Source organism: Asterias rubens, chromosome 3 (assembly GCF_902459465.1).
Source record: "Asterias rubens chromosome 3, eAstRub1.3, whole genome shotgun sequence".
Classification (NCBI taxonomy): domain Eukaryota; kingdom Metazoa; phylum Echinodermata; class Asteroidea; order Forcipulatida; family Asteriidae; genus Asterias; species Asterias rubens.
In genome coordinates this window covers 11,134,482-11,161,739 of record NC_047064.1, presented here as the reverse complement: position 1 = coordinate 11,161,739, position 27,258 = coordinate 11,134,482, and the positions used below count along the sequence as shown (strand labels likewise).

The window sequence follows — 27,258 nt, the reverse complement described above, 5'->3', positions numbered from 1 at the left end:
TGTTTTTTCACAAGGTTCAAGGCAGCTTGAAGAATGGCACCGCAAGGCCTTGTACATGTACATTACATATTCACTGAAGACAAACTATATGTGTACCTATCATCTCAACTTGTTTTTACAGGATTTCAAAAACTATGGGGACTGCAATTTTTGCAAAAATTATTCCAGAGAAGTATCAGGATCAGGATGGCACTTAAATTCGTATCATTCAATTAGTTTGTGATCAAAATAAATTATACAAATAAATAAATAGTAGTTTCAATCAGTGTCCAATTGATCAGGTAGGACTCATAGAGGTGCAGATGCATAACTAGTACATGAGAACAAAATACCAGGCAAGGAATTACACGCAGGCCTTGTGGCCCCAGGAATTACACGCAGGCCTTGTGGCCCCAGGAATTACACGCAGGCCTTGTGGCCCCAGGAATTACACGCAGGCCTTGTGGCCCCAGGAATTACACGCAGGCCTTGTGGCCCCAGGAATTACACGCAGGCCTTGTGGCCCCAGGAATTACACGCAGGCCTTGTGGCCCCCGTTTTTCAAAAAAGTGCCCATTTCAAAAATTGAAATTCCAGGCATGAAATACCACAGAAAAGAAATCTTTATTTGCACGACATTTACTGAATTACATAATACATGGGAATCCACATGTACAGAGGTCAAACCTATATCATTTTGCAGTAACCTATAAAACAAATGAGTGTTTAATCTGCCTAGCTAGGCCCAAGCCCTATATAGGACTCTTTCTCTGTACACAGAATACAGAGTCCTAACTATTAAGGCCCGTTTCTGGGGCGGAACATTTTCAAAGCCTCATAACCTAAATCTTACCTGCGACAAGCCACTAATTTCAACAGATTCACATTCTATGGCGGCATACATTTTTCTGCAGTAGGTTTTGGTCGTCATATATTTTTCACAAATCCGTAATTTTCGCGAAATAATGCAGCTCCTAGTGTTAAAAAATTCCCGTTTTGATCGTTTTCTCAGTGTTGTCTGCTGCCGTGCGTACACGTTTACATTCGCGTGCAAGACGCAAAATGCAAGACGCATGAATTCTTGGTCACCGTATCTTGACTGCACAGCGTTATCACGCAAACGCAACGCAAGATTTGCGCGCCGTGCATCTTGCGTACACACGGCAGACTGTGAGATTACAAACACGAATGGGAATTCCTTAACATTGGGAGCTGCATTATTTCATAAAAATGACGGATTTGTGAAGAATATATGACGATCAAAACCCACCGCAGAAAAATATATGCTGCCATGGAATGTGAATCTGTTGGAATTAGTAGTTTCTTGCAAGTAAGATTTTAGTTATGAAGCTTTGAAAATTGTCCGCCCCAGAAATGGACCCTGATATCCAGGACGTCACTGTTACTGTAGTATAATACGAAAGTGTCTAGGCCCTAAGGTTTTCCTTAATACATCACTTCACATTGGTTTCATTTTGACTTTATACGTTCAACTGCAGAGACTGCAAAGGGAGGGTACATGTTTGATAATTGTCAAAGACCAATCTTCTCACTTGGTGTATCCCATCATAACCATAAAATTAATTAACAAGCCTGTGAAAGTTTTGGCTCAATTGGTCATCGAAGTTGCGAGAAAATGATGAAAAAAAACACCCTTGTTGGACGAATTTGTGTGCTTTCAGAAAAGAATAAAAGACTTCTAGCTAGAAGTCTTTTATTATTTTAGTGAGAAATTACCTCTTTCTCAAAAATTACACTACTTCAGAGGGAGTGGTTTCCCACAATGTTTTATATTATCAACAGCTCTCCAATGCTAGTTACCAAGTCATTTTTTAAATTAATATTTGTTTTGAGTAACTACCAATTGTGTACCTTCCCTTTAATATGTCTGTCAAAAGATTATAATCCCAACAATAAATTGCACAATTAAACAGGGTTTTTGAGGTGTTTTTTCCCCCCTTCATATTCCGCATTGCTATGTAAAATTTGCAAACTACGTCTGGTACAAAAAAAGAAAGATTTTCTTCTTGATTGCAGTGAATATAGTTCAAGTCATGAGTCATCTGATCAGACAGGAGACAGGAAATCATACGATTACAAAAAACAGTGCCTATTCAAAAAATGGCAAATTGCGTGTACAATGATATAACATTCTGAATTTCCTTGTTATTTATAAAACATTGACATTAGATATGTTGCCATATCATGTCAATATCTGATGATAGAAACTTACACTGCCTAAGATAGACGAGGAACAACAAGTTTCCCCGGACCTGTAACAATGACAACCACACCCATGTTGTACAGTACATGTAAATCCTACCACATTTACCCAGAATTATGTCAATATCATTTCACATTATAAGCCCTTTTCACAGTACCCTTGTCCTGGGGGTTGCCCCTGGGTATAACAACTGGCTTTTCACATTATGATCACTTTACCCCTGGTCTGTCCCTGGTCTGCCCCGGCAAATGGGCATACCCTGGGGGAATAGCCTAAGCGGTTAAAACCCTGGGGGAATTCTTGAAACGTGCAAATTGGAACCCCATGGAATAGGAACACAGTGTGAAAGTGCAATGGGGTAACTGTGGGGTAAAAAAAACGTCCCGGAGCCTTCCCAGGACTGTTCCAAGAAGATAAGAGATACAGTGTGAAGAGGGCTATACAGGCTTTACAAGGGGTATGTCATGTGATGGTTTTAGTTAAATGACACCATCAAAACTCAGGGTAACCAATGATATACCAAGTTTTGAAATCTTACTCAATGACAGATTTCTCAGCAATAAGCATTTTCACATGCCGAAATGTATTTCCTTAAAACTTTATCCCCAACTTGATTAAAGGTTGTCTTATTAGTTCTTACATGATTTACACTAAATTCGTGAAAACTACATGAAGAAACTACATGTACATGTAGAGAAATGAAATTGCAGACATACCTCTAGAATTGATATTACTCTACTCTCATAGTAAAGGCGCATTGGGGGAGGTTATATGGAAGCTAGCTTTCCATCTTTTTCCGTCTAGCAATCTAGCACTACTACATGTAGCAATACTATCCAGTATTTCAGATAAGACTCACTTGCTCAGAAAGAAACTCCACTGCACTGAGTGATATCAAAGCAACGAACAAAAGTTTGGCAAGATGTTTGGTTACCCTTGTTTTTATACTTTTTGCTAGTGCTTCAATTGGCAATGTTCAAATGGGGGGGGGGGTCACATTGCATCTCTCTCACAATCACATTGAACGTTTATAACTTACTACTTTCACATGAGATTCCTCGATAGCCGGTGCTACATGTACACACACCAGGAGACGTACAATCACCATGTACACATCCATCAGCACAGATTGCTGCAAAATTAGATAAATAACAAATAATGTAAGTCAAACAATGGAAATGGTCTCCTTTATTGATGAACCACAACCAAGTCTTTTTACTTATAATTCCCACGATAAGTTGGCTGCTAACCCTTTCCAATGTCGCCTACTAACTTTGCTTCCTTTCCAAGGAACCACATTTTATCTTGAAGTAAATCATGAAGTACCTTTTACTGAGAGTAACGCATTGATGAACATGTACATGTATGTACATGTATTGTACAAAACTATACAATGTAAAAGATGATTGCATAGAGTTTGAGTATTTAGGAAGCAGCTCTGGGTTGAGATCAATCCTTTGGTTATAACACTTCAGAACAAAAACAAGAAGATACTAGTTCTAAACGGAGGGAAGTTTAAGGATGGTTAATTGATCCTGGTAAAAAACATCTAAATGCAAACATTTTCTGGTGAATCTGTTGGAACAGTACAGGGTTTTAGTATTTTGTGCATAATGCAAAACTCCCCCAAATCAAGGTGATTTGGGAGTCCGCAAAGGGACGACACTTACCCGTAAAACCAACAATTTGCATATTTCTCTAAGCCTTAGGCTTCCACGCTAGAATTTAATACCTCAAGAGGACGCCCTCAAACCATCGCCCCTGCCCACGACCAACTTGTCCTCTTTTCTCTAGAAACTAAGTAAGGCGAGCCACTATGGGGAAGGAGGGAGGGAGGGTTTTAACAGGTAAGTTTCGTCCCTTAGCGGACTCCCAAATCACCTTGATTTGGGGAAGTCCGCTTCAGGGGACTCCCTTACCTGTTAAACCAACAATTTGCATAGACTAGCCCCGAAAAACGGATGGTGGGTTTCTGAGCGAGCTATTTCAATAACCGCGTCTCGGGAAACCTAAAACTTTGTCCCTTCGCGTTCTCCCATACCAAAAAGGTATGAATCCAAAAGAAAACTAACAGAACTCACCAGAGAACAATTGTTCTTCCTTGATCCAGAGGTAAAGCCCTATCACTCCAGGGTAGGACCTTCCTTTGATGCTCCTATTGAGAGGTAAAGCCCTATCACTCCAGGGTAGGACCTTCCTTTGATGCTCCTATTGAGAGGCAAAGCCCTATCACTCCAGGGTAGGACCTTCCTTTGATGCTCCTATTGAGAGGTAAAGCCCTATCACTCCAGGGTAGGACCTTCCTTTGATGCTCCTATTGAGAGGTAAAGCCCTATCACTCCAGGGTAGGACCTTCCTTTGATGCTCCTATTGAGAGGTAAAGCCCTATCACTCCAGGGTAGGACCTTCCTTTGATGCTCCTATTGAGAGGTAAAGCCCTATCACTCCAGGGTAGGACCTTCCTTTGATGCTCCTATTGAGAGGTAAAGCCCTATCACTCCAGGGTAGGACCTTCCTTTGATGCTCCTATTGAGAGGTAAAGCCCTATCACTCCAGGGTAGGACCTTCCTTTGATGCTCCTATTGAGAGGGCTGTACGGTCCGTCCTCCCTTCTGCTTTAAAAACATCCCCAGGTAGCATAATGTAAAAGTTGATGGTGTTTTCAAGAGCATGACGCTTGGTTCGGTCGGTTAGAATTGGTAGATATGCAGACGGGGGAGTACTTGTGAACTCTATATTGTAGCCGGAAGCTACCGTTTTTGTACCCACCCATCAGTGCACAAGAGGGCCAAGGTCTGCGAAAATGAAGGAGTCGACCCCACACGGGTCCTGGGACAGGGGTCATGGGAAGGGGGGTGTCACCGGCGCCAATGCCAGCCCGGTAACCTCCGAGCGAAGCTTCGGCTCTACCTCGGGTCTGCGACCCAAAAGCCTGACTTTGTCCAACAGTTGTAGCGGGCTTGAAAGAAGAGCCGGATGGATTTTAGGCAAAGCTTCAACAGTTTACAGGAGGATCGGCTTGCCCTTAGTCGCTCCACTGCTACCTCTAGCCAGACGAGAGTCGCCCCCTTGACTTGATTGAGGTTAATCTTGTCCATGGCTTTAATTCGCTTCGCCTCGGCTTGCATGACTTCCTGGAATTTTCCTCCAAATAAATCATCACTCAGCCGGGGGAGAGATTCCAGGTTGGACCTTAAATCCATCAAAGGGAACAAAGATCGTATCCAAAACATTTGTCCTCCGTGCTATGATTGTCATCAAGGACACCCGCATAAACTGGTCCATGCACAGCTGTAGCCCATCGTCAAGGCAAAAAAGCTTTCTTGATTGTTTTCTGGTGATACAGGTGAATCTGCTTCACAAGACAACACAAAATATTCGGAAAGGAGTTGTAAACAAAAATGCTACCCTAATTCCTGGCCATGAAGCAGTGTCAATTTTCTTTAATGACTCCTCAAACACATTCAACCCCCAAATCCGCCATGATTTTATCACACACTGTAGCGGGCATGGGCCGCACCAATAAAACGTTATCAAAGTCTGCCCGAGGTACTCTGAACAGGCGAGTTTCTGGGCGCACCTACGGACATATTTTTTTTCACCTTCGAAAGTGCATTCATATGATGGGCACACAGGCGATCAATTGGAAGAACCGACAAAAATTCCTTTGGTTCAAACTAGCGCCCTCTACCAGGTCTGGTTCTTCATTAGACAGCATATGCAACACGCGTACCATATCTTTCATCACTGTGCGCAATCGCTGGTCGGTGTGGATTGGTACATGTAGGATGATTCATCCGAATCAACCCAGGAATCATCCTCTCGCCTTGGGGGTTGTTCCTGGTGATCCCGTTGCTGTGTCAGGAAAAAGGTTTCCTAATTTCCCGAGGACTGTTTAGTGTTTGGGACCGCTACTGTTGCTGAAACACGACTGCCCGGGTTGGAAAAACTAACCACGACGGTGATTGACATTACGTCTCCAGTCCTCAGGTCCGGCAAAACCTGCCTTGGCTCCTGTGGAGCCACCGGTTGAGTCGGCGCTGTTGGCTTGGGTATTAGTGACCTGATACTGGCCGTCAGTTCACAGAACCCTTGTAATAGCAGGGCCGATGTTGGGTCTTCACGCCTACAATGATGCCGTCAATGACCCCATGGCGATCGGGAAGATAAGGATGATGAGCTGGAACAGCATTTTTTACGTCGGTGGCAATCCTCACCATCAGACTTATTGACAGCTCCGATGCTATCCGTGGCTCGGGGCAGGGGCGACATAAACAATGTCTTTGGGCGGGTACCAGTGTTTCCGGGTACCGTTCCGGTCTTACTGGAGTCTGTTCCGGTCTCACCGGGGACAACATGGCCTGTCGCTACCTGAAGTACCCTTTTTCTTCCCCTGCTTATGTTTCACGGGCGATCACGGTTGGGGGCACCGTGTCGGATCCATCACTCAAAACGGCCTGGGACATATCCCCCGATTGAGTGATCTTGCTTGGACTGCACCACTGACAATACTAAATTTGGGAGGCCTCACAGGCATGGATTTAGTAGTATGGCCCGATGCTTTACCGGTGGCCAGAAACCCTTTACACATGACCCCGGAAAGCATTGATTGTCCTGCCAATGTCGTCTTCCCTGATTTGGCTCTGGAAACAGCTCCGCAAGAAACACTGCATGCCGATTCACCTGAGGGAAACCGAGAATGAACCCATGCTGCTACGGCCTCCCAATCTGCTGACCCCCAGTTTTTGTAAACCGAACACGACACTTGCCGGTTACACGGTCTACAAGGGGGGCACAAGGCATGAAAATCTTGCTCGGGATGGGGCTTAATACGTCGGCAAGAAGAACATGGAACAACATTTTTGGCCGTCACCCCATGCTTGTTTTTGCTGGAGTCCGCCATCCTAACTGAACAAGTCACATGAAATATATTCACAACTCAAAAATAAAGAAATGACACAACTCGTGCATTGTATTTTTTATTACCAAAACAGAAGGAGTGTACTCTTTACAGTAAGTCAATGACTATACAATAAACAAAACATAAAACGAATAGGTATATACACAAAGAAGAAAAAGAACAACTTGTGTATCTAAGGAACAAAACAACGGCCATCCTAACATGGGGGGAAAAAAATATATATATATATTCACAACTCAAAAATAAAGAACTAACACAACCCTTACAAAAAAGTTCTATAGAACTCTATAGAACGGTCTATAGAGCTCTATAGAGCTCTATAGAAATCCTGAAAATCTATAGAAAGGCAAAAATAAATCTATAGAATAATTATTTTCTATAGATGTCTATAGAAATGTGAAGGCAAAATCTCTATAGAGAAAATTCTCTATAGAATTCTCTGTAGTGATATTGCAGTAAAGAAAATGTTCTGTAGAATTCTCTGTAGTGCTATTGCAGTAAAGAAAATTTTCTATAGAATTATCTGTAGTGCTATTGCAGTAAAGACATTAATGTTCTATAGAATTATCTGTAGTGCTATATTGCAGTAAAGAAAATGTCCTATAGAATTCTACAAAGCGCTGAATTTCTCTAAAGAGAAAGTCTTCTTTAATAGATTTTGTACTGATTTTTGAAAACCCAAGCTGCTAACTGAGCGAATTGACTAAAATAAACATTAGATGCGTTTGAATTTGTAATTGTGTAATCTCAGTTTTAATGAGTAATTAGCCCACCACGATTGGACCATCATAAAACTCTATACACTGCCCTATAGAACTCTATACACTGCCCTATAGAACTCTATACACTGCCCTATAGAACTCTATACACTGCCCTATAGAACTCTATACACTGCCCTATAGAACTCTATACATATCTATATACATTTCTATTAAACATTCTATAGAGGTTGCTATAGATGTCTATAGAAATTGTATAGAAAAGTGGCCCAATTTTCTAAAGAAACTCTATAGGTTGTATAGAATTTCTTAAGAAATTGTATAGAAATTGTATAGATTTTGTATAGATATGTGTATAGATATTGTATATATTCTGTATAGAAATTTTATAGAAATTATTTACAAGGGTTCTATACCCTTTTCTATAGAAATTTGTATAGAATTTCTATAGTTTTTTTTTTATAGAATTCTATAGAGTTTTTTTGTAAGGGAACTCGACCAATTTATTTTTTATTACCAAAACAGAAGGAATGTACTCTGTACAGTAAGTCAATGACTATACAATAAATACATTATAAAACAAATAGGTATATATACAAAGAAGAAAAAGCACAACTTTGTTTTATACCCAAAAAAATACAGGGACCTTACCAACAATAACGTTAAGAAGCACAGCATAATCACGAAAGGAAAGACTCGCAACTTCCTCCGAAAATACCAAAAATCACTTAAGGATACGTCCGTAACAAAAAACACGTCTGTCTTCGCTGAAGGCTAGAGAAAAAGAGGACGAGTTGGCCGTGGGCAGGGGCAGGGGTTGGAGGGCGCCCTCTTGTGGTATTAATTTCTAGCGTGGAAGCCTAAGGCTTAGAGAAATATTCAATTGTAGGTTTAACAGGTCTGTGAGTCCCCTGATGTGGACTGAGCATTATAAGAAGCAGGTCTGGGTGGAGATCATACCTTTGATTAACAGTTCAGAACAAAAACAAGAAGATATTTATTTGTATTGGTTCTAAATAATAATAATAACTCTTATATAGCGCATTTCACAATAACCGTATCAATGCGCTTTACATAAGTGCCCTGGTCATAGGGCCAATAAAATCCCTTTTTGTTTCTCAGCTCCCTTGGGAGTATAAAACCTGGGCAACAGTTTATATCACAACAATATCAAATTGTTGGGTAACAGGGTAACAGAGTCCAGTAAACAAATAATAGTGCCAATAATTGAAGTGACATCTCCTTATAAGACAACTCAGGGGAATGTTGTTTCAGGTGAGAGATTGTTATGGTTTAAAAAATATTAAATAACAAAAGAGCTATTTTGGAACCTTGAGGTAATACGCCCCCCCAAAAAAAAAAAAAAAAGGGAAAACAAATGGGGAAAGGATTGAGGGTTATAAGGGTCTAGGTAAAGTAGATGTAGAAAACCGAGCAGTGTTTAACACATTTAAAGTTCTTATAACCAAGCAAACGATAGAACAATAGTGCTTATCATTATGCACTTATTGGCAGTATGTACTTACGAATGCAAACTGTGCCACTCTGTGCATATCCATTACAGCATTCTCTAACATCACGAAATTGTGTCCGTACCTCCTGCCGATAACTAGTCCGATATAACAACCTGCCAAACAAACATTTAGGGGAATTATGTACTTGTTTAATGTCAATACAGATAACCTAAAGGTTATGTAAATGTTTTGAAACTAAGTATTAAAAGTGTATATCCCTACACATCAAACAAGCCACCACTATCTCAAGATTCAAGACTCTTCTCAAATCTGTGCATTTCATCATAAATACATTATTATTCTTTTGTTCCTTTGAGTGCTTAGAAACTTTCTTTTGGAGGTGTTAGGCGCTATAGAAATACATGTATGGTTGGTATTATTATTCATTTTGTATCATGTTCAAAATATCACTCAAAACACCCCTTTAAACCTTTTACATACTTACTTCGCTTCTTAGGCAATTTTTTTCTTTTTCTCATTGCTTTGGTGTAAGAACGCTTTGTAAATGCTTAGATTATTATTATTATTATTATTATTATTATTTCATTTTATCACAGCATGCAAAAGAAAGATCTCATTTTCCTTTGTGCCGGTAACTCCTCGAGCCGGGCTACGTCCCGTAGCCTTAGATCTCAAGGGTCTTTCTCAGGATCCCAAAAGCGCTGCCTTCTGTAACAGATATACACTCACATTTGTCCCTATTTCATCTAGATGTTTTCCCAGTGCTTTGGGAATGGTGCCAAGTGCTCCAACCACCAGGGGGACTACTTTTACCTTTACCTGCCAAATCTTACGAAGTTCCCTTATTATTATTATTATTATTATTATTATGGTTCATTCTCAATGAGTGCAGCCCAAATAACTACGCACAACATGGCCTGAATCACTCCATTACAATGTAGCTAATGTTTAAAATACCCCCTTTTTCAGTTCTTTCAAATCCTAAAATCAAAGGCATTCCAGTTATAGATTGTAATTGATACTTTTTTCTGTAGAGCATCAATTGAAACATGACATTAGTTGTCAACAACAAGTGGGTCTTATCATTCCAAGAAGGAATGCTTGTCTGTCAAAAGGTCAACATCAAGACCATTTTGAATGATTTTCATGAAAAGTCCAAAAATGTTTTAGACCCATGTACAGTATGGATGTTTTAAATGACAAAACATTTCGCACTAGAATGGCATGTCATTTTCTTTACAATTCCTTGAGATCTGATCCTATCTCATGGAAAATAAGTACATCACAAATTTGAATTTGATCTTAGGGGTCCCTCTATAAGTTTCTTGAAACTTTGTGGCTTGAACAAATAAATTAATGTTTCTTCCCCCAAACCAATGTAATACAATTCCCTTAAGTCATACAAACTTATTTGGTGTGTTAACAAAAATCTACAATGCGACATAATTTATATGCCCAATCATTTTGGATGATCGCATGCACATTAGTCCAGTGAAATAATAAAACTGCAAAATGAAAAGGCTAGTACTGCTTAATTTAAGTTTAGGGAAAATAGTGTCAAAAATTTGCATGTGATTTTATATGTACTTTAAACTCGCCCTAATTACATAAAAGGGATAACTTTTAAGAATGGATTGAAAAACACTGCTTACAAATTGTAAACGAAATTACACCATTCATATAGTGTGCGTGTGTTTTCATCACCAGTCCAAAATACATGTATCCATCAGAAGTTAACTAATTTGTGGCAAAGTTTTACAACATCTTTGTAAACGTATTATTTACCTCCTCCTCGTACATTTGAACCAGTTCAAGATGTCAGTACAGCTTGTGTAGTACACTTGTTCAAACGGCTCTTGTTGAGATCCTTGTACTGTTATATGGTAACTGTCAAACAAAAGAAATAACATGTTTAAAGTTTAAAGACACTGGACATTATTGGTAATTGTCAACGATCACCAGTCTTTTCACTTGGTGTATCTAAACATACATGTATATGCATAAAATAATGAACCTGTGAAAATTTGAGCTCAATTGGTCGTTGACTAGTCGTTGGTCGTTGACTAGTCGTTGGTCGTTGACTTGTCACACAAAGTTGTGTGCTTTCAGATGCTTGATTTCGAGAACTCAAATTCTAAATCTGAGGTATCGAAATCAAATCCAAGGAAAATTACTTCTTCTTCGAAAAAATACCACACTTCGGAGGGAATTGTTTCCCGCAATGTTTTCTACTATCAACTGTATTAGGTTTTTCACTATTCTCTCGTGATCCAGATGGCCGATCGATCTCAAACTTCGGCAGGTTTGTCAGTTTATGTATATGGTGGATTACATAAAATGCTTACACTGCCAGGAACTGTTTTGTTAGCAAATACCAACTTTGTAATGTTCCTTTAAATAAACACAGTGCACAAGACCAGCCAGGTCCATAAGAAATGAACAATAATAAGATCTCTCCCTTGATGCTTTTCTAAGAACTAAACATCTGAGAGAAAAACCAAGAAACTAACATACCTTTCTGTCCTAGTACAAACATGAGTGCCTTCTTGATCCAATGAAAGAGTGGCACTAACTGTTCCTGCATACATCAAGAGGAGCCAAGAAAAAACAGCAACATGATGGTACTCCATGGTCAGAAACACCTCCTTCTCAAGTCCTCTTAAATCCTGCAAAGTAATGTCAAGTCAAAACAGAATATCGGTTTTATCAAAATGAAGGAACTCCAGTTTAAGATTCAGTGCGTTTATGACGCACCCAACCGATACCAAACCTTAATGTGGCAAGGCTTTCCCTACTATATAAGAACATCATCCGGTGAGTCAGATTGTCTGGATTCAAATGGTCATGATTTGCCCACCATGTGCATACATAGATGCTGCCAAACTGCTGAGACTTTAATTTGTCATCAATGGCCGCCGCCGGGTCTCAAAGGATCTTACCACTCAATAAACAAACTCTACATAAAAGTTATATTGACACTTTCATGTACACTAACAAAATTAACTAATTTGAAGAATGTTTCACATTTATTCTTCTCTTCTGAGGAATGGACTGTAGGCCTACATGTACGGTCAGCTGGCCATGTGGTCAGGCCAAGCATGGTCCATTGTGGTCAGTCTCAACTTGGTCTCTTGGCCTTGACAGTTCATGGTTCAACACACTACCACTGCTGTGTGAATATCATTATATTATTAACCCCAAGGTTGTAGCCCACTACCCATTGACTCACTGTGTTGACAAGACAGATGTGACCTTAAGATTAGTTTGCAGTCCCATGGAAATGTACTTAACTTCATGGTGAGAGAAAGACACTTAATTGAGACCATGTTGAACACCTCAATGCCATGTTCATCACATCCAATGTTATCACTATGTTTGCATAAGTACACTGTAGATATCAAGTGAGGTTGCCATGAACAATTATAGAGGGGTCAGTGGCTACGAGGGAGAGGGGCGGACCTCTTACCCACCCCCAATGGCAACATGGATTTGAATCTTCCTACCCCTCTCACCCACCCCCAAAGTTAAAATGTCTAGTTATCCAACTAAAAAGGTGACACATTATAACAATACACGGTTTCTTGTTTAGGGAACAAACACATTAAACGTAAAATGTGTAACACACCCCTTGTTACACGTACTTATGAAAGTTGAACTTGAAGTGAAAGTAGTATCAATTTTATGGAATGACCTGATAATGACACCGTTCTCACGTTCATAAAATACCAAAAATACCAGTTCGTTAAACTGAACCGGTAAAATAAAATTGGGACTGGTGCTGTAACTGATAAGGAAATGAACAGGAAACCTGCAAAAATATAAATGAGCAATTTGATCCTGACTGCAGGTTTCAATACTGAAGTAATACTGAGCAATGCAATGGGGAACGAACAGCACAGCCAGTAGAGTAACAGAATTTTCAAAGACTACATTCAGTGAAACCAAAATTGGAATGATTTCCGTATCCTGCCACCCCTTTTTACGAGTTTTTACTTTACTTTCACTTGAGTAAATCACTTTTATATTTTAAAGCCATTATACACTTTCGGTAAACAGCATTGTCCAAGTCCCACGCTTTGTGTATCACAACTTATACTAAATAACAAACCTGTGAAAATTTAGGCTCAATCGGTCATCGGAGTAGGGAGAAAATAACGGGAAAACCCACTCTTGTTTCTGCATGTTTCACCGTGTCATGACATCTGTAATTCTCGATATCGAGAATTGATATTGTTTTAATGTCTTCTCAAAAAGCAAAGCATATCATGGAACAATATTTCAAGAGAAGTCTTTCACCATTACCTTCTGTAAACCCTGTAAACTATTTGTAAATCTGTGATTTTTTTTTTTCTGTACCGAAAGTGTATAATGGCTGTAAGTTGTTAATCTGAATACAAAATTGTCTGTATCCAGTGCCAATACTTTTTTTCACTTTAGTCATGAAATAGAATAGTTATATCCTGCCACCACTTTTTCATTTGTCATGAAATAAATCAGTATCTTAAGGAATTTCACTTGAGTAAATTAGGTACCAATTTATTTCATAACGAATGAAAAAGTGGTGGCAGGATTTACCTATTTTATTTCATAACTAAAATGAAAAAGTAGTAGTAGTTTATGATGTTCATCTTAAAATATAAAAGTGTATTTTGAATTGGTACACATGCCGACCATTACCCACATGTCAAAAGTTTACTAATAGTTAACATCCCTAATCAATGTCAAATGCAAGTCTCAATTTGTTTTGTCCATTCAGAAAGTTACCCTTACAATGTAAGCACTATAATCTCAACTAAATTTTGATGTGTTGTCAAGACTCAAAAGAGAAATATTCTCTGAAACCTCTAAATCACAACAACTTTGAAGATGTACTACCAATAAAGCAAAAGTTTACTTGACACTTACCACTCAGGGATCTCAAGATATTCCAATCCACTGTCTCCTAAACTACCTTACTGACTATACTAAAACTCGCAATACATGTACCTCAGACTGCAACCCTCACAGATGAATCAAAATAAACACTATTGTCATGCAAAACAGGTTTGACAATTGATCTGATAAAGGGGTGTTCAGAAGTAGCTATCTGGAATTCAAGGAGATTACAGGAAGTGGTATTCCCAAAGTGGCAGAAATACACACAGGTCAGCCCCCCCCCCCCCCCAACCTTCATGGTTCCAGTATGATGTCTGGTTTTATGCAACTGAAACGTTTACACATGACATTTCACATGTCTTCTTGTAATAAGGAACAAACACACATATATTGTGAAACACACCCAACAGCCTAAACATTTATTGGACAAACTTATGAAAGTTGAACTTGAAGTGAAAGTAATATGATAGTGACAGCAATACATACATGTGGGTTCCCCTAATATGCAATGTGGGTTCCAGTATTAGAGCAGAATCAACAACACCTCTTACCCATGTACCTTACCCATGTACAGCACAGAAAGTACATAGACTTTGCTGTCAGTGTCAGAGCTCACAATTGATTGCGAAGGTGTAATTCAAGTTGACAATAGACACAATACCTATAGCAGCTACACCATGTACACCCCACTGCTTGGCCAGTCTCAGTTTGACATGAATAATACAGAGTCTTTTCAAACTTTCCATTGATCCCTAAAATCTGGAAATACTGTTCACTCAGTGAATTGCCGAATCACTTAATAACCATCTCTGACTCACGCTGATATCCAAATATGGTTTGGATCTATGTATGGGGGGTATTAATAGCAGTGTTGACTCCTGTTAGGGTGACCCCTTGTTACTTAGGATATGTCAAGAGAGCATCAACTTTTAGTCACTTTCTTTCGAGATGTAGAGTTGATTAATTACTGCCATAAAATACAAGAACAAATCAAAATATAATGTTAAATCAAAAATCAAAATCATGCTTAACAAATAATTTTTACACCACAGAGTTGTTGTTTTTGTGGATGGTTTTTATACACTAATTGATTACCATGTAGACTTTTCTAAAGTCTTTCATATTGTCTCCAAAATAAGGTTAGTGAATTTTTCATTTTGAACCAGAAGGCAATGTCTATTTGGGGTCAAGTCCAATATAAAAATGTAGTTCAGAAAATGATGTTTTTAAATACCATCATAACTTGTACCTTGCTTCATCAGATCATTCCTGCTGAGTGTTTATCTTTGTTTAATCAGGCTTAATCAACCTGTTCAATATTGGGAGTATACCAATATTTATTGCACCTTTCCCAGAATTTGACTTAAGTATCAGCTATAAACCACAGGTTGTCAGGTCTTTACTCTATGGCTCAACTGGAAAAGGGCTGAAACTCTTTGAGATTTGGGGGAAGTGGGGAGTCTCATAAGACCAGGTCATTTCTCTATGATACAACCATATGACACACCTATGAATAAGGAGGGTGATTGTAAAGAGAAAAGGTCATTATTTCATAACCCTTCCACTTCCAAATCCTTCAACAAGTAATATCCTCTTTGCTGGGGGATTTAAGGGGACTCAAAGATGTGGCCCAAATCTGTGTCAGTGAAATTGGGCAAAAAGATCTAGACTATAGGGAGTACAAGTATAAACTAACTAATGGACAACTGTAAATGTATTGTTTTTGTATAACTCCAGCATAATTTTTATAAATCACTTTTTTTATATCTCACAATATTAACACACTATATTTATGATGATGTCTATAAACCATATTTTGACATCACAAACGTTTTACACAACTAATTTTGTGTGATCAATCCACAAAAGCGCGTATAATTTGCCAATAAGAAAGCCACTTAAACTCAATAGAGCATAACAAAACAAACCACAAAATGAATTTAATTACCATGCCACCAGTATTTATGGTTTGTCTGATCAGGATATTTATGTGGATATCCTGTGTGTAATTTGTAGTGGATAGCCTGCTAACTTTACAGATGTACAGACTTATAAATATCTATTAAAGGTCAGTGGGGTTTCCTGCTTTCATTATTTATAAATTCAGACTTGTGTTTACAAATATTGAAAACGTAAAAGGTAGAGCAAGCGCTTCATACCACATCAGCTATTCGTAGCACATTCTAGCCTTAGGGAAAATGCATTTTGAGTCTAATTAATAATTACTAAATTATTATGACGATTAATATTAGGCCTATTAATATTAAGTGAGTTTTGTTTTATTAGATTTTCCATTATTAATGGATAAATATATATTTAACTGATTTATTTATTGATCTCAATATTTTATTAAAAGGCTTTCCCCAAACTCAAATGAATTTGCATCATGCTTGATAACTTTCAAGGAAAGTACTTTTCACTTAATGAAATAGTTGCTTTTAATTGGCTCTGATCCAAACCTTGATTACTTCAGGCAGAGATTATCAGATAGACGTGTCCTTGTTTTTAAAGGTAAACTGTCTCCTCATTTTGGAAACATTTCAGGGTTTTGTACAATCTTGTACAAGATAAATTATCCACACATCGTAGATGATTGTCAGTATGTCAATTCTTTCGGTTGAGAAAACTAACGGGTCCTCTTGAATGATTTCTAGCACTAAAACCTGTGGGTCTAAAGATACCTGTGTGGAGAAGACGATTTCATGTCTCGACCAAATTAGCATAACTTGCTTCGAGCCCGGGCCCAGGTTTTCTTGTTCTATGCTTATTGGCTAACTTGGTGAATGTAAAATGGAACTATACAATCTCTAAAGGTATGGCTGAAGGTAAGTACTGCTTCACCATACCACAAGGGCTTAGTACCCACCTCCCACCCCATTGACTTGGAATAATTAACAGAGTATAAACTCAAATATTAGAAACATATGGCCAAACCCTTTGGAGATTTATGCTAGTTTGGATAGATCAAATACTGAACAGACTGCATGGATAATGATATTTCAGGCCTCTGCTTATCCCAAACCCCAGCAAGCTGCTTAAAACACAAGCCTGAAATAAGTTGATTTAGACAGAGCAATTGCTTAATCCTGATTGAAACTAAATTTCACAGATCGTTCCAATTTTTTTATATCCTTGATCCCAATTGATTATAATTTCTGTTCTAAAACTAAATTGGTTTTTTTAAATTAAACTAATTAATTAAATGACAAGTTAAATGGTTTGCAGAACTGCTAATAAACAAGTGCAGTAACTTAGTAGACTGAGAAAATTCTTTGCACTTAAAGGGAAAATAAAATAGCCTTGTCTAGGAATACTCTTGACTTATACCATGGAGCTATAAATATAGCTGCATGCTTAATACATGCATGACCTATATCATAAATATCAGCCCATCCAGGCAGTTATACAACCCACGCTAGGCTTCCTTCCTTCCTGGTAAATGAGAATCACTTCTATCCATACTAAGCTTTCTTTCATAAACTACAAAGTTCAAGATTCAGTACAGAGAATACTAATTTACAATCCCTAAAACACACTTGCCCTGTTTACCAGTAGGCCTACAGACAGTTTTTTATTGGTCTTGTCTTGAGATGTAGCTCCCTAATATCTTTCTTTGAGGCATTACAAGTATATCGTCTTAATAAAGTAATTTTTGTGAATGTATACAGTCGCATCAGACAATGTCTTGCAAAAATAATTTTTCTGGTGTCAAGCCTAAGATAGTTGGGGTTTTACAGCAAAAAATGATTGTTTCAAACTTGAGCCAAATCAACTTCAAGCTTAAAACACTCCCTTGGCATGGGCCTTTGGCATTACAGACTAATTATTTATGTGCTATTATAGTTGAAGAAAACATTTTAAATTAAATTTGTCATTACAATTGCTGGTAATTACAATGCTTTTCCACATAGACACATCAAACCAAACATAACAAAATAATTGTTTCAAAAAGCGGGTCAATCACATGACCTGATAATTAAGGATTGCCTGATATAAACAACCCGTATATTATGATCTGATCATACAGAAAATAATAACTAATGAGGCATAGCAGCTACTTATGAATGATATAACAGTGAACTTGATCTCTAGTGCATGACAGTGTAGGCAGTTATGACTGACTTATTGTCAATTCTCATATTTGCCTGCCGCATTGTATTGCATTATTTAATATTATTTTACTACAATTTTTAATGAACCCATAAAAGCTAATCCATATTTTATTCACTGCGTGGACAAAAAATCTATATAACTGTCTCTAGATGCAATATGTAACCCTTCCTCCATGATAAAACTATGTCTATTGGATGTAATATAATAAGAACCAAACTTATATTCAAACATAAGTTTAAAACTGCTTAGGCATGAATGCTTCCTGTATAAAATAACCTAAAAATGTGTGATGTTTTAATACATGGCCTAAACTGATACTTTTCTGTTATCAATTATTGCCAACAGGAAGTTAGTAAATTAATGCTCATTAGACATGTAAAAGTAAGTTCATTATCAGCTGAACCTCCCTACAACAAAACTTCAACTGGAGAATCAGGTTACTGTGTGCATTAAAGGCAGTGGACACTATTGGTAATTACTCAAAATAATTATCATCATCAAACCTTCCTTGATTACGAGTAATGGGGAGAGGTTGGTAGTATACAACACTGTGAGAAACGGCTCCCTCTGAAGTAACGTAGTTTTCGAGAAAGTAATTTTCCACGAAGTTGATTTTGAGACCTCAAATTTAGATGAGGTCTCGAAATCAACTTGCATCTGAAAGCACACTACTTCGTGTGACAAATTGTCTTTTCTTTCTTTATTATCTCGCAACTTCAACGACCAATTGAGCTCAAATTTTCACAGGTTTGCTATTGTATGTATATGTTGAGATACACCAAGTGAAAAGACGGGTCTTTGACAATTACCAATAGTGCCCACTGTCTTTAAAGGAACACGTTGCCTTGGATCGGTCGAGCTGGTCTTTGAAAAGCGTTTGTAACCTTTTGTTATAAAACCGATATGGTTAGAAAGATGTTGCCAAAGTAGAATACAATGATCTACACAAATATGCCTCGAAATTGTGTGGTTTTCGTTTTACCTCGTCAACTAACATGGTCGGCCATTTATGGGAGTCAAAAAGTTGACTCCCATAAATGGCCGACCGTGTTAGTTCGCAAAGTAAAAACAAAAACCGTGCAATTTTGAGTGATACGTGTGTGGATCATCATATTCTACTTTTAAAACATCTTTCCAACCATATACATTTCATGACAAACGGTTTCAAACGCCTTTTTATAGACCAACTCGTCCGATCCAAGGCAACGTGTTCCTTTAACATCACCAGTTAGATTTTGGCTGTACTCCAACATTGCTTAATCTTTAGAATAAACATTTGCACCTGTCCACATCCAGTTAGATTTTGCAAAAAAAAGCATTTCAATGGTTACTAATTTTCCAAAGAATTAATAAAAAACTGCAAAATTTCAGAGTACTTTTTTATTTTTTATCTAAATATATTGCCATTCCTCCAAGGTTAAACCAGTGGTTTGTGGAAATAGGAACTGGGTCATCACTCATCAAGGTCTCCAAACATCCACCTGCTCTTTTCTTATCCTCCAAATAACTTGAGGACATACATGGAAGGTACAAGATGTACACAATGTATGTACAGATCTACAGTACATGTTCATGCGCAAGAGGACCTTTTCAGTTAATAATGTTTACCATAAGAGTAGACTGGACCCCATTGTAGTACGGTGTAGATCCATACTACATGTAGCCAATGATGGCCCATGGCATTGGCATTAACATATGCATCTAGGTGTGATGACTCAACCAGTGACTAGACTCCCATAAGCCAGTCCACTGAGAATCCATGACATTTAGGCAGGGGAAGTTACATCCCATGTCTTATACAGGTATCCCCTGTAGCAACTGTCTACACTTTTTACAGATATCTAGAAATAAATGAATTCAGAATGTACGTAAGCATCGTTGTCTAGCCCGTTTCACTGCACTGTAGGAGGAAAGCCTCTTCACCAATTCTCCATCTCATTGTACACAGTACATTGTGGTAAATAGAAGTGAAAGCCATGTACCCACACACCCTTTAAAATAAATTAACTACATGTAGCACACATTTTGTATGTGGTCTTATATCAAAATCAATTTGTAAAAATTATTTTTTACAATTTGTTTTATGTAAAAATACAAGATTGAGAAAAATTTTCAAGGACAACTCAACTACATGAACATGCCAATTTCTGAAGTGTCTTTATTTTAACATTCTTCTTGACAGCATCTTTCGACATGGCAGCATCTTTCAACATAATTTTTAAAAAGGCCCCTATTATATCATCTGTATTGTTTTCATCCTGGGTTCAATGGACCTTTTAATTGCAAATTTGCAACACACGTGTTTCAATTTCATGCTGAATAGTGAATAAAGGGAAGATCCAAAATAAAATATTGCAGTGCAAGTTTGAGAGAGTAAAACAATTCACATTATACAACCAACCCATAAAATTGACATCAAATTCAGTGCAGGTGGAGAGAAAGGTCCTCTAGATGCATGAGCGATGTTCCACCATAGTTTATGTGCATGGTACATCAGGCTTATAATGTATTTCACCTGCTGAGAAATCAAACTTTTTGTTTGCCAATCTGTGGGGTTTCTTCAAAACTTTTTCTCTTGAGGATTGATACTTTATAATTAGTGACCCGTATAAGACTAAAACCAATCACTATTGTATTAGAAAATAAAGTAAGCCCTACCAAAGAGGTGAAGATTGCATAGGTTGGATGAATGATTTGTTGGTTGAAAACTAATAAATGAACAATTTGTAGTCTTCAAAAAAAGCCTGGTTCATACTGCCTTAAATGCGAATGTGATACAAATTTTGACGTCATAAATTCACAATGAATAATTTGCAACAGTTGAGCTGTGTTCAATTCCTGTGAAACATTCGCTTTGAAAACATCCCTGGGTGATATAAAAATTCGCTTTTCATTGGTATCGACAGAAAGTATGAACCAAGCTTCACTAGTTTAAAAATATTATTAACTTGGTTTTATCCTTACATCTAGAGGTGTGAGTTACTACTGTATTCTCAGTTCTTTCTCGAGTTTTGTGAACAAAAATCACAGGTTCTTTTTTTTAAACAGCCAAGAATAATTGCCATCCTGCAACATAGTACTAGTAGGTAATGGATTGCCTTCTTGTCTTCCATCTCATTCCTATACCCCCTCAAGAGCTCTTTTTCTACCAACCTCGCCCAGTTTTTTTAACCTCTTTACAATAGTTTGTTTGTAAACCCAGGTCGAAATTCTAGTTGAACCTAGTTAAACTGGGTTTAACTGGAACTAGTTGAAAACCAGTTGATAAACTAGTTAAACACAGTTAAAACCAGTTGGTTTAATATGGAAAATGGACAGACACCAACTGGTTTATAATTTAAACCTAGTTGAACACAGTTGAACCTAGTCCAACCCAGTTGGTTAATATGGAAAATGGACGACTTTGGTCACTATCCAGTTGAACCAGTTGACCCCAGTTAACTAGGTTCAACTGGAATTTTGACCTGGGAAGATTCTTGCTTATTTCAGTAATTTTGCTTTGGAGTGGTTTTGTTTGAATGAGTGAAGTAAAATCTCGGTAGTCTAGTTGGTAATTGCAAGGGTCGTGGGTTCGAATCCCACCAAAGTAATATGCCTGTAATTTTGACTCAAGAAAGAACCAAGTATGATACAGTGCTAACACACATCGGTGTATGGGTAAAAACCAAAGTGCAAGATTAATATACATGCATATCCTTGCAGTAAAGGTACCCGCTGCCAAAACATAGGATTCAAACTGCCTCTAGCTAACGTGCAATCTCGGTAGTCTAGTTGGTAAGACACTGCTCTAGAGTTGCAAGGGTCGTTGGTTCGAATCCCACCCTAATATGCCTGTGATATTTTTTCACAGGACTCGGGAAAGTACTGAGTATACAGTGCTACGTACATCGGTGTATGGATAAAAAACAAAACTAATATTATGAAGTAAAATCCCTTATTCATGTAGTAAACGTTCATGACTGCCTCTTGTCTTGCTATTAAGGTGGTTGCAGTCTTCACTCAGAAAAAGACAACAAAAACCACACGCCTGCCTATATGTACACTGTACATGTGCTGTGTGCGTAATTTGTGTAAGAGCACGACAAGAACTGTGCTAAGGTCTTCCGCACTTGTGTCCGCATATGGAGGCCATTTAGGAGGTGCGAATACGTCTCAAACCAGACATGAACTGCAGGTACATGCACGCACTATGCATGTGCACACAGAGACATGCAAATATCTAGCTTGGATGGGTAGCCCAATTGCGAAAATAGGGGAAAAAATAAATAAAAAACATATAAACAATGAAAAAAAAAGATCTAACCTCTTGGTGAAGACCCACTAGACAGTGTAATATTTTCCTTTGATATCCAGCATGCTCTATACCTACTCTTGATTGGGGACAGTGTTTTGTTAGTACTGGTAGCCACTATAGGGTGCAACATCAACTGGCTCGTTGAGGGGCTGGGCAAGTCTACAAATCTGGATCAAAACAGCATCTTGAAGATTTCATCAGGGCTCCCTGGTGAAACCCAGGCAAATCAAAACATGTCTTATTTGCATTTACTTTATTGAAACATAACCCGCACAAAGCCGTAAGTGGTGTTTACAAAATTTGTATATATGTGGTAAAAGGTTGTGTTTTGTTGGAGATGACTGTTAAATGTGTTTGGCTTGCACAAGTTCGTTGGATTGTTTTGAGCCAGATGTTGGTGTGATACTGATATCTCTTCTCAAGTGCTTTGTCCTACGAAAATACATTGAATGTACATGTAGGCAGTCGCTAAGGCTGGTGGTTTCACTGGTACCCTTGCTCAGTGAAAGTTTAGTTTCTAACTCTGGATCCCTGCTATAACTTAAAATAGATAGTCAGGTCATACCATGTTTTACATTGAACTAGAGGCCTAGAGGGAACGAACACTCGTATCACACCACGTAATCGCACTGGCGATTTCCCAGTGCGATTACATGGTAATACAAATTTCCCCTTACAAAATGTTGGCTGTGTGAACTGGTGCGCGACCTGTGTTTGAAGTATGTTTGGTTTTGTATGTTCTCTAAACTACCTACAGCCTACACAGTTATCGCAGTGCGATTAAATCTTCTATAATACGAAGAAGAATAGAAGAAGTTCTCTATAATCACATATTCATAAATTCCTCAAACAGTTTCGTTATTCCTATTGGTGGAGGGCGCGTCACGTGGCGGTGTTTATAACCGGTTGTGAGCGGATACTCAGCGCTTGGTGCAAGACGTTTCTTGTTAAGGGGGATGCGGACGCTGTCGGTGAGTTGGCCGCGCTGTGTGTGAAAGGAAAACAACAACGTGTTGCACCAAGATATGTGCATGCGCACGAACGGAGCCAGAAACAGTCGAAAATAGGCATCTCAGTCATAACAATGCAACACATGGACGTCGTACATCTACATGTATACAGGACACCTGTATACAGAGCTCAAGCACGTCGGAAACGGATAAGTTTTACAGAATTCCTTACTTTATTACGCCTTTTAACCAAAAAGGCATTTATGAATGGGAATAAATACAAGAGTAGTGACTCGTTCTTTCACAGACGTTCAAAACCTTGCAGGGTCGTTGCTGCTGGTTCAATCAAACACTTTTGTGTCTGATCTGCAACAATCAAGCACTCGTCAACAACGTAAATGTAAACTCAAGTTGTGACCATTCAGGCCAACTAAATAAATGCTGAAATGATGGGACAAAACATCCATCATCTATCTAGAGATAATAATATTTACTTTTAATTAAGTACCTCCACATTTTGGGTTATTTCCTTGTGACATAAATAACTTGTTTACATAATCAGATAATAATAGTAATTGTTACTGGTCAAGCTGGTTTTATTACTGCTAAAACCTGTGGAAGAATTTACACAATAAAAAATAAAATACGCATTGAACAGAACGGTAGGTGGCCCTTAAAAAAAGAGCAAGTAATTATAATTACCCGTGCTGATGTCTTGAGTCTGAAGAATGCTTTGGTTTGAAGAATAACTGATAACAATCTACCATGCGATGTCAGCCGACCAACATGCACTTCCTAGTTCCTGACTTGACTTGCTTGCTGTTCAGTGTTTTATTTTCATTGATCGTCAGTAATATTAATAACCAACACTATACACTGTTGTTAACAGCCCATGATGATGATCATCATGATGAACAAGATATTATATTACTATTAGTAAAGTAGATGCACTCACTCGCAGTAGTATACAACTTGGGAATTATGCCAACTTTGTTTACGTTTTTATCCTACAGGATTCGACTTGACCCTTCAATAGTTCTCGATAGTGTTTGGCATTGTGTTCTTGCCGCCGCGCCGTCCGTGTGGTTGTACTTGTTTATGTTTTTGGCATCGCTTGGCACACCCACACGTGAATCGTGCCTTTGCATACAGTGAATAATCATGAATGGACGTGATGACGTCACGCCCATTCACTGATGATGGCATGGTACTCGTTCATGTCGGACTCTTTTTAATGAGGTGCTTATAAAAACGAGATACACACTCGCACAGTCGCACGCAAGTTTTTTATGCACAGTATGATAGAAGATGATGAAGAATTCACTTTCGAAAATAATTTTATTTTTCTGTTTGAAGATAAATTCGCTAAATAACGTCATGTTTTACCATTATAGATATAATAGCGATTCAAATCGATGCATAGTTTCTGGTTTTCCCGTTCCTCATCATTTGAAATAGCGCCCTCTTGCCTAAAACTGAACAGGCAATAATATTTTGCTTTTGGCTGCGCCGGCTCATGACAGAACTTTCGTCTCCGCTGACCAACTGCTGACCTTTCATAGAGCTGCTAAGCACACAAATTTGCTTAGCATGAAAATTCTTCCTTGATAAAAAAAAACAGGGTTACCAACCAAATTTCCATTTGTTGCATGTTGCTTCTTACATACTGATATCCAGTTGTTGTTTGCTTGTCCTGAGAAAATCGCGTGAAAATTTGGTTGGCATTCCTGTTTTTATCAAGGGAGATAATCTTAGGATTTATCCTAACTCGACTCGAACGTCCTAACTTAGGATGGGTTTTGAACTCGTCCCAGGGCCCAATTTCATAGAGCTGCTTAAGCAAAAAATTGTGCTTAAGCAAACAAATCTTTGCTTAGTAAAATCAGATTACAAGCCAAGACTCCACTCAATTGTTATGCTAAGTAAACAACAGCTAAATACCAGTCACAAGCAATGTATGTGGCATGACATTTTTGTCAGTAACATGTGTAAAACAAGCAAGCTATTTTCGTGCTTAAGCGAATTTTTTGCTTAAGCAGCTCTATGAATTTGGCCCCAAGTCATAAGAGCAATCCTAAAGTTAGGAAGAGTTTGGTGAAATCGACGGCTAGGGTGTCCCACTACGCTGACCATAATTCCCTCCACCCATGGAGGTTCCTCCACGCCCCACCGTAGTGTCCCATTCACGCTGTCCATCCCATGTAGGCATTATGAATAATTTGATCAACTGTTGATGGTTAACGAAACGTTGCTCTCTAAGACTCGCTGTATGCATACGTTATTTCAATTTTTAAAGATACATGTACATGTACTTCTGTGAACTGTTGTTACACACTGAATGACTGTTGAACAGTGCACTTCAGTTGTCTGCACACAAATTTGGGGCACGATTTTGTTCCTGTTAAAATGTCCCATGTGTTGTTCGCAGCACCCTTTCCATATTTTAGCCATATATATTTTCTTCCCTAAAAAAAACATCACAATGTTCTCACATTGACAGGAAAGTGATGGTTCGGACTTGTATATCGGCATGAGAGTGAGACCCCAATAATAATTACTGATAATCTCAATCACCGACCTGTACTGTTAAAGACAGTGGACACTATTGGTAATTGTCAAAGACCCGTCTTCTCACTTGGTGTATCTCAACATGTGCATAAAATAACAAACCTGTGAAAATTTGAGCTCAATCGGTCGTCAAAGTTGCGAGATAATAATGAAAGAAAAAGCGCCTTCGTCACACGGAGTTGTGTGCTTTCAGATGCTTGATTTCGAGACCTCAAATTCTAAACTTGAGGTCTCGAAATCAAATTCGTGGAAAATTATTTCTTTCTCGAAAACTACTCCACTTCAGAGGGAGCCGTTTCTCACAATGTTTTGTACTACCAACCTCTCCCCATTACTCATCACCAAGTAAGGTTTTATGCAAATAATTATTTTGAGTAATTACCAATAGTGTCCACTGCCTTTAACTGCCAAATTAAAATTTTGGTTAAATACATAGCATACATAAATATTATTCCCAACTTCACCAGCAAAGAAAGAAACAAAACGCACAAATTAATGACATCATACAGTTACCGATGTTTATTTATGTTCCATTGTGCTGAGCGCTCTGAACAAAAAAGGCGCCAACATAATAAGAATATGTGCATGGTACTGTACTCAACATTGAAGTATTATTATTTAATACATATAAATCAATCTCTACTTACTTTATACCTTACAATGTAAATGGCTGTAACACGTTTTAAAAATCTATCTTTATATTATCCATTGAAGATGATCCTTTCTTTTAGTGTATCCTCGCCCTCAAACAGATTTGGAAAGTTGCCTAACTTGCATTGTGCCTCAAACGAATTTTTACCATCAACCATGAAAAATCCACGCAGAAAATATGTCTTCATTTTAGCTCAAGAAAGTGTCATCTACCAGATATGATATCCCTCAGTTGTTTGTATTCATTAGTAATCACTGTGTGATTTGGGGTACATTCTCTTTTCATACAAAAGTTCAAAAATAATGTTGACAACATGGAATTTTAGTTTGACAAACATTTTGTTACGACAATATTAATAATACACACATTAAAATACCCATAAGTTTTGTGACAGCGTCTCCTTTTGGATATTATGATGGCAAAACACTGGTCTTTAGAGTGTCAGTGACAAATACAATACCCATGTTGGCTGAAAAAAATAAACCTAG

General features: G+C 38.1%; 1 protein-coding gene across 3 annotated transcripts in view; it reads right to left on the bottom strand.

Moving 5' to 3' along the window:
• LOC117287834 (multiple epidermal growth factor-like domains protein 10) overlaps positions 1 to 24,628 on the bottom strand; it is a 56,672-nt gene extending 32,044 nt beyond the window's left edge. For 2 of the 3 annotated variants that reach the window (XM_033768374.1, XM_033768376.1), the window contains exons 1-5: positions 24,253 to 24,628; positions 11,833 to 11,984; positions 11,104 to 11,205; positions 9,370 to 9,470; positions 3,243 to 3,335 (exon numbers count right to left, since the gene is read on the bottom strand). In XM_033768374.1, coding sequence (XP_033624265.1) covers positions 3,243 to 3,335; positions 9,370 to 9,470; positions 11,104 to 11,205; positions 11,833 to 11,948 — 412 coding nt within the window. In that variant the 5' untranslated portion in view covers positions 11,949 to 11,984; positions 24,253 to 24,628. Of the gene's footprint in view, positions 1 to 3,242; positions 3,336 to 9,369; positions 9,471 to 11,103; positions 11,206 to 11,832; positions 11,985 to 14,223; positions 14,282 to 24,252 lie in introns of those variants that run through there. The other variant, XM_033768375.1, reaches the window with a different exon arrangement.
• Between the last annotated feature and the right edge of the window lie 2,630 nt (positions 24,629 to 27,258).